This window comes from Zea mays, chromosome 2, assembly GCF_902167145.1.
Source record: "Zea mays cultivar B73 chromosome 2, Zm-B73-REFERENCE-NAM-5.0, whole genome shotgun sequence".
NCBI classification, from domain to species: domain Eukaryota; kingdom Viridiplantae; phylum Streptophyta; class Magnoliopsida; order Poales; family Poaceae; genus Zea; species Zea mays.
In genome coordinates this window covers 20,738,525-20,746,564 of record NC_050097.1, presented here as the reverse complement: position 1 = coordinate 20,746,564, position 8,040 = coordinate 20,738,525, and the positions used below count along the sequence as shown (strand labels likewise).

At 43.7% G+C, this 8,040-nt stretch overlaps 1 protein-coding gene across 1 annotated transcript; it reads right to left on the bottom strand.

The window, feature by feature from the left end:
• Nucleotides 1–1,582, bottom strand: LOC103646099 (acyl-acyl carrier protein thioesterase ATL4, chloroplastic). The gene is made up of 5 exons (XM_008670822.4): nucleotides 1,224–1,582; nucleotides 1,026–1,126; nucleotides 666–775; nucleotides 455–550; nucleotides 1–323 (listed from the first exon to the last, which is right to left on the bottom strand). The coding sequence occupies exons 1-5, from the start codon at nucleotides 1,487–1,489 to the stop codon at nucleotides 207–209; spliced, it is 690 nt and encodes a 229-aa protein (XP_008669044.1). The 5' UTR covers nucleotides 1,490–1,582; the 3' UTR covers nucleotides 1–206.
• Between the last annotated feature and the right edge of the window lie 6,458 nt (nucleotides 1,583–8,040).

Below are 8,040 nucleotides of genomic sequence, written 5' to 3'. Positions count from 1 at the left end.
TTCTCATTTATTTATTTATTTATTTATACGATTTGATTGATGTACAAAATTTAGCGGAACGAATTGAACCATATACACGACCATGACAGCACAGAAGAGAGACCGCCAAAGCAGTGAGTAGAATTTGCTTTCCTTCGTGCTTGCATCTTATTATCTGTTACTACTACTATATATATTACGCCTCTAGTAGTAGTAGTCGTCGTCGTTTATGCAACCTTGCAGGAGAAAACTTCCTTGGCTCTTGCTGCTAACTCCGGGAATACCCGAGTTGGACGGAAGTCCTTGTTGAGGCAAACGACGGTCGCTCTGCCTTCCATGACGAGCTGCCAAATGCCAAGAGTAGGAGTAATTAATAACTTTTTTCTGTATTAACTATATTTAAAGCGTCTGAATTTTAAATTGCTGACAGCCTAACATATGTAGGACTAGGAGCACGCCTCCGCTTCATGTGTACCTTACGATCCGGCAGGGCCTCGATCATGTGCTCCACAATCATCCGCACGCCTTTGATTTGGACAGGCTTCACCTTCACGACGAACCTGTCGCCGCTCTGACGATGAACGACGAATAAATAAATATAACTTGTGCGAGATTTTCCTTGCATGTGGGATTATATTTTTGTGCTATGCATGCGTTCACAGCAGAGAGAATAGGTACGTACGTACCCTCAAAGGCGCGAAATACTTGAGGTTGAGCTCTGAAAGAGCCATGGCGTTGCCCGTGGATGTCCAGTAGTCCACGCTGATGCCCAGCTTCTCAAGCACCACGTCACGACCTGAAACGTACCTTACTGGCTCAGTAAGATAATCTGCATTAATACTCGCAGACATATATATATATATATATATATATATATATATATATATATATATATATATATATATATATATATATATATATATATATATATATATATGTTCCATGCGCGCGTCTACGGAGGTATAGAATGTGGAGAGATGGCTATGGAGGAGAGGAGGTACGTCCGTACGTACGTAGAATTCAATAAACAACAATGGCTAGCTCACCGCTATGGAGGTAGCTGGCGTAGATGGCGTTGTTGACGACGCCGTACTCGTCAAGCTCGTCGTCGCGCACCTCCATCTCGATCTCGAAAAACTTGTCCTTCCTGTGCATTTGAACTCAGAATCAGTCGGATTTTAAACAAGAGCTGTACATAATAACGACCCGCCACTGATATATGGTGACCATCGAAGCGTGCGAACCTGACGGTGGTAGTAAGCTGCTGGCTCGATGTGGTGTTGCTAGGGCGAGTGTGTTGGTCGAGCAGCTCGCGGCCGCTGGCCAAGGGGGCGGCGACGGCAGCCGCGCCCCGGAGCGGGCAGTACTTGGGCCGCGCAGCCGCCGTGACCCTGCCGAGACGCGCCCGGCCGGCGTGCACCGCCACGTGGTGGCGGGCATTGGCGCCGGAGCTGAAGCTCACCATCCCGATGGCCTGATGATGAACGAGGCCGGCCATCTGCTGCTGCATTGTGCGAGGCCTGTAGCTAGAGTGGCGTGGCACGTACTACACGTTCTTAGCTGAAGAGCTCGATCGATCTGCTGGATGCCTTTGTTGGTGTCCAGTCCAGCGTTGGTTCCGTGTATATATATAGAGAGAGATACAGGCGAAGATGTCGCCCGTAATGGAGGACCAACACAAATTTGCCGGCTGTTCAAAATTCAACAAATGTCCTAGCTCGCCGCGTCGCGGGGGCCGGGGGTTTCACTGCCGTACTGGCAGCCCACAAAATGTCCAATCCTGTGTGTGAGAGAGCCATCGGGCTTATTTGCCGCCATTCTCATACTAATCCAACGATGGCAGTTTGGGCTACGTACCTGCTGAGGGCTTGTTCGGTTAGCTCTCAATCCATGTGGATTGAGTGGAATTGGATGGATTTAAATCCCAACCAAGTTAAATTTCTTCACAATTTTTTCCAATCCCGTCCAATCCATAGGTAACAGGATTAACCGAACAAGGCCTGACTAGTGTTGCTCAGGACCATTGGATTGTACCGCGGAGTCGGGTTTTCGACTGTTTCAATTTCAAGTACCTTGAGCAGTTGAGCGTTGCGCGCGTGAGAACCAAGGCGTGTGTGAAACTGTGAATCGAGGTCAAGTTGGAACCTGTCGTCCTTCCCTTTCGTCTCCGTCGCCGTGGTATGTATTCCTGACAGTGGATGGCGGCTGGGATCAGCTCGAAGTGGTTCCACCGAGTCATAGAGTATTAATTAAGGGTTTAGAGTTACGTGCACAAACTTGTGAAATGGCAGCGGCCAGATAAACCAAGTCACTCGTGTCGTGTCCCATGCATGGTGTTGAAAGTTTTGTTGCGGCGACACGCACACAAAACTGGGTACGGTTCGTACGTCCTTGAAAAGTTGCTGCAACACACACGTTTCCATGTCGAACAGTGAGTGAACATATACACACTGCAGCCGTGCAGCGGAGACAACAACAAAAACTTCACGCCAGTCGTCTCTCGATACAACCACACATTTTGCATGATTGGATGACCGCATAGTCTTATTCTAATCATTTCGTGCATTGACTTTGCCTGATCATATGTTTGTTTACCTACACGTGGGAGGAGTGAACTGCATGGGTAACAAACTCCTTTTCAACTTATACATTCCTCGGTATTTTGCTAAGATAAATTAAAATATTGTTTTTATCCGTTTAGGATCTAATATATGCTAATAATATGTTCACTTTAATATTAAATTTATTTTTTATAGATATCAAATATGATTATATGTCATTAGCATACAAGGATCGTACTAGTTTACTTCTAAAAACACTCTTCGGGCTTGTTCGTTTTGGTGATAATCCACATGTATTGGATGGGATTGAGCCGGTTTAAATCCATAACAAGTCAAAATCCATCTCAATCTCACCCAATACACTCCAATACACATGTAATATCAATAACCGAACAAGGCCTCAACGGGAACGGGGCCTCAAACGCAGAAATCGCGCTACGGCCGGGTCGTGGCTCCTGGTGTGTATACGTACGCACACAATACAGACTACTTCAGTTCACCGTCCCGATCGTTCCTTCTCGTGGAAGTACTCATATTTGTTAGCTTCTGTCAGAAATTTGTTAGTTCTTACTTGTAAATTTAGCCACTGGTTACGGTACAACATGGAGCTAGATCTTCGGTGTTGGAAAGAGAAGTTGCGAAATCGACCGCTTAACATAGATGTGTGGCTGTGAGCAAAATAATGGCGGCCCATACACGTACAAATTAGGTCGGATCTTGCGCGTGTTTGGCAAAAATGAGATATGATGAACATTGGTTCATGTGTAGGTTGATCTGTATATATATGGGATTTGAAAAGGAGCTTCCAACCAATAAAAAATTGTTGAGTCCTCGATCTAAACACAATGTGTGTTTTGACCGAGTCAGACCAGATCAATCTAACATTCTCCTCCTTCATCTTACGAGTCTGTTGCTGCTCACTACATCCTCTTCAAACGCCATGGTGCAAAGTCATTTGGTGGTGTCGATGAAGAAACTAAGTTCATTCAACTTGTCCTCAACCCGCCTCTTGAGCTCATCATTGCTCAATAAAGATGAAATATGGTCGTAGTCATTGTCGAGGTCGTTGAAGGAGTCGAGAAAGGCACACTCCTTGAGCTTGGCCTTGTGGAGGTACTTCTGCTTGATCACATCCTTGTCAAACATACTCTTGGCTAGTGGTGGATCTACACCCCGGGCAACCTAGTCCGTGGCCCGGGGCTTGATCTATGTAACTCTATATAAGCCTCTATTTAATACGGTATAAAATAGTTAAGATAAAATGAAGAGAAGAAAATTTGGTACATTTGGCTCGGATCATAGAAAAATTCTGGATCCACCCCTCCTCTTGGCCTTATGCTCACTGGAGGTGCACTCGTACTTGCCATTGCGCCGATGTCACACCCGGGTTTTAGGGGCACCAAGACCCGATCGCGAACATAAACATCAGGTGTGCTGGGACCAAGTCTCACACATATGATGAATCATGGCACAGGATCGAATGTCACATCATTGCTATATAATTGGAGTTCTATACAAAATAAATAATTACATTATTAGGAAACAACGGTCCAGCAACCCAAAGTTGACTGGGAGACGACGACCTAGACCTCTCACGAACACATCGCAACATCCTCCATGCGCCTCATCTTGTGGTACATGTTCTTGACCTGTGGGGGGGTGTGAGACAGCAAGAGTGAGCTCACATACGTTCATCGCTCAACAAGTTGTGGGGAATAATGTGCATGAACTCGCCAAAGGTGGCAGCTCATGTGAAGTGTAAGGCTTACCAAAGAGGATTGTTAGAGCTGAGCTTTGCTTTTAAAGTTGGTCAAAATTTTATTAGCAATTACTAAGTATAAGTAAATACCAACCCAATTAAGTAGTAGAACAAAAGTAACAACCTCACCTGCGATGCAATGCATATGACAAATTGAGTTTAAGTTCCATAATTTAATCATGTGAGTGTCCGAGCTGCTCATGACCGTGAGCACGGCTAGTATACCAGTTTTACACTATGCAGAGATTACACATCTTTACCCACAAGTCATGTTACCCATCTGCCAAGAGACGGCCAATCCCATACACCTCTACCGAGGAGGCGAGGCAGGGTAACACTACGAGGCCTTTACAAAGTTCCACTAGCTTCAGAAAACCCGCTACAGTTTATAGGAAGCTCCAATGCAGGAATCCCTCGCATGACCGCCATCACAGCAAAATCATCCTAAGGGCCTCCCTACACTGACCACTCCCCTACTGCCCTTGCCCCTTTCGGGTAAGGTAGTCATCCACTAGCTTTCCTAATTAATCAGCCAAGGGCGTCCCATTAAACCCTTGTGGTAGCACTGTTTTCCCGGGTGGTTCTCCATGTTCCAATTAACATAATGATCTTATCATGAACAGTAAATAACAACTGATAACAAAAGTGTAATCATGAATAATGTATCTCCATACCCAAAACCACATATAGCACTAGCAAGTACTACCCAGAAAGTTCAGTGGTAAACAAGGTATAAAGATAGACAAACTAGGGTATCCTATTGGGTCCCATCAAAATTAACCTATGCAGATCATTATGATTAATTAGAACATGACTGGGTAAAAAGAAGTGATCAAGGGCACAACTTGCCTGGGACTTGAGATTCCAGGTACCAGGATGATCTTCAGATGACTCGTGACCTCACGCTAGTCGTAGCAATACAAACAAACATGCTATAGGCAGAATTAACATCACAACAAACATAAGAATAAACTACATAATAATATTCTACGCTGTGTAACAAGATCGTAGAAACAAGAACCACTAAATTCGGAGTTATGATTATTAAGTTATGAATTTCTGAAGTTATTAAATACCTAGTATAGAATAAATCAAGTGGATAATTTTGATCTAGGTTTCATGACTAAACAGAGTTACTAGGTGATAGATAATAGTAAAACAAAATTATTGCAACTAGAATAAATCAATTTGGAGCTAAAATGAATTAAATATGAATTTCACAAGTTTCTAGCATTTATTTTCTCATTAAAAATTATTTCTTAATTGCTTTTACTGGATTTTCTAACTCTCTGGACAGGGCGCATAAATATAAGAAACTACAGGGGCTATCACGCAAAAGATCATAAGACTCAGGATTCCCCCGCACTGGACGGCGGGTTGGTTTCATGAAAACAGAGGGTTTCTTTTATAAAATATAAACGGTGAAGGGGCATCGGGCCACGACAGCCACCCGATCGAAATCTGGCAGCCTAGATTAGATCGCCCATTACGTGAACTGGTACGCAACACAGACCGTTGGATCAATAGTTGACGCTTCAGATTTTAAATTACCACGATCGGTTTTCAAGCATCAGATCCAGATCCGACGGCCCAGGCGCGGCGGGTGGAGCTAGTGCCCTAGCCGTTCAATCTCGATCACCCATCACAATTTGAATAGTTGGCGCAAGATCGGACGGTCGTGGGATGGTCTTCTTCCCCACGCCAGGCAAGCCGAGCGGCGACCGCGAGCAAGGCCTCCACGGGTGCGGCACTGGCGGCCATGGGAGCTGTGGTGGCGCCTGGAGCAGGCCCGTGAAGCCCCGCGCGAGGTGATCCACGAGGTCCCGTCCGCCACGGCACGCACGCCCCTGCCACGAAGGAGATCTCCATGCGGCGGTGGGTATGGCAGGGACGCGCACGAGCTTAGGCGGCTGGGGGGTGAAGCGGGTCTTACCGCATGGACTGCTGTATGCGCTGGAGAGGGGCTCGACCACCACGGTGCGCCTGCAGGGTGGAACTAGGCATTGGCACCGCCATGGCTGTGCAGGCGAGCACCTGATCGCACGCACGGGATGGGGGCAAGGGCTTCGTACTTGGATGACGGCTGCAGTCACGTCCTCTCTCTCTCTGTCTCTACGCTGGATCAACCAGGCTCCGTATGGAGATGCACAGATGGTTGCGCACGGGTGTTTTGGTTCAAGGTGCTTCGGGTTGCATTATATACTGCTAGAGAAGACAACCGATCCCAACAACCAGTGATAGAATTTAGGATAAAATTACGCTTTTCTGTTGGAGTTTGTTGCACGCTTGATTCGGATCCTAGCCAAGGAAGAGGGTAATCTGCCAGGCGAGGTCCACACAACAGCGACATGGAGACACATCGTGAGAAGGAACTGGTGATAAAATGAACCCACCGGTCAGTGAGGATCTTGTGGCGCGTCGAGAGGGATTAATTTAATGGATGACATCAGATCTCGCATTAGCATGACGTCGTATGGGGCTAGAAATCAAAAAATAATAGAAGAGACGTGGGCTTCAACCGAATTGCAGAGATTGTGGGCTAGTTTTGTTTTTTTCCTATTTTTATTTAATCCTTTCCTGTTGTCATTTGTTTTCTCTTTCCTTATCTTTTTTTCCAGTTTCCAAATTAATTCCAATTCACGTTTGGTTTTTAAGTTTCAAACTCCAATTTAAATGCACAATCAAAAATCTCGTCATGGATGTAAAGTTAGTTGCATACGCTTATACTAATTATTTTAGCCAATGACGAAAGTACAAAGTGCACACACCAAAGAATTTAGTATCTTTAAGAAGAAGAAAAAAAATACTATTTCGAATGTATAGTCTAATTAAAAACTAAATCAAAAGTTCAATGTATTATACTTATTCATTCTAGGAAAAATATACTGAAAGAGTGTGTGTCATTTATTTATTTTGGTCAAAATAAGTCATTTCGAAAGTGAAATTTTGATTAGAAGGTATGTTAGTTTAAATCTTTAGAGGACTTATCCTAAATCTATAATTCAATCAAAGGGTAATTTAATTCCTATGACGATCCTTTTTATTCAATCCCTTATGTAGAGAACTCATTTATTTTGGGAGATGTAACTTTAAAAGTGAGGGTTTTCTTATTAATAGATATCTTAATTATTTATCTTTTGAAGCATCATTTATAAATCCTAAAGTAAGATTTTGGGTGTTACAAATTCTACCCCCCTTAAAAATAATCTCGTCCTCGAGATTTGTAAGGAAGAGGATACAACAAATTTAGTTTGTAGTCTAGATTTCAGTTTCTAGTTAGTTCAAAAATCAAAAGACTTTTTTTATTAGTGAGTGATTAGAAGAAGATGGGTATCCAACTGCTTATTATGTAGGATATAAGAGATGGATAGGTTAGGGTAAGAATAGCTAGGGGTTAGAAGTTTATGGTAGGAAAGAATTCCGTGTTGAGTGGTAATGTATCTGAAGATTGAGTTTGACTTCTCTCCTTCCTTGACGAGGTTGATTTTTTCTTCTCCAGTCTTGGTCTCCATTCGAGCTAAGAACATATGACTAAGATAGCTATGAGTAGGATAGAATACATTATGTAGGTCAAGATCTGGTTTGATGTTAGGTTGGAATGAATGGTCATCATGACCATGTTGGTTAGGTCATTTGTTCATAGCCAAGTTGGTCTGTCGTTCTTAATTTAGTGAAGACTTAACTAAGTTAAAACATATTTTATAGGAGTAGAGTCGAATCTATTTTACTAAAATTAACTAA

What these genes read in the sequence shown, in the direction of transcription:
- LOC103646099 (XM_008670822.4), bottom strand. Translation starts at nt 1,489, where the DNA reads ATGCAGCAGCAGATGGCCGGCCTCGTTCATCATCAGGCCATCGGGATG. An exon ending in CAGCTTACTACCACCGTCAG is followed by an intron (nt 1,127 to 1,223) that starts GTTCGCACGCTT and finishes TCAAATGCACAG; the next exon opens with GAAGGACAAGTTTTTCGAGA. An exon ending in AGTATTTCGCGCCTTTGAGG is followed by an intron (nt 551 to 665) that starts GTACGTACGTAC and finishes GTTCATCGTCAG; the next exon opens with AGCGGCGACAGGTTCGTCGT.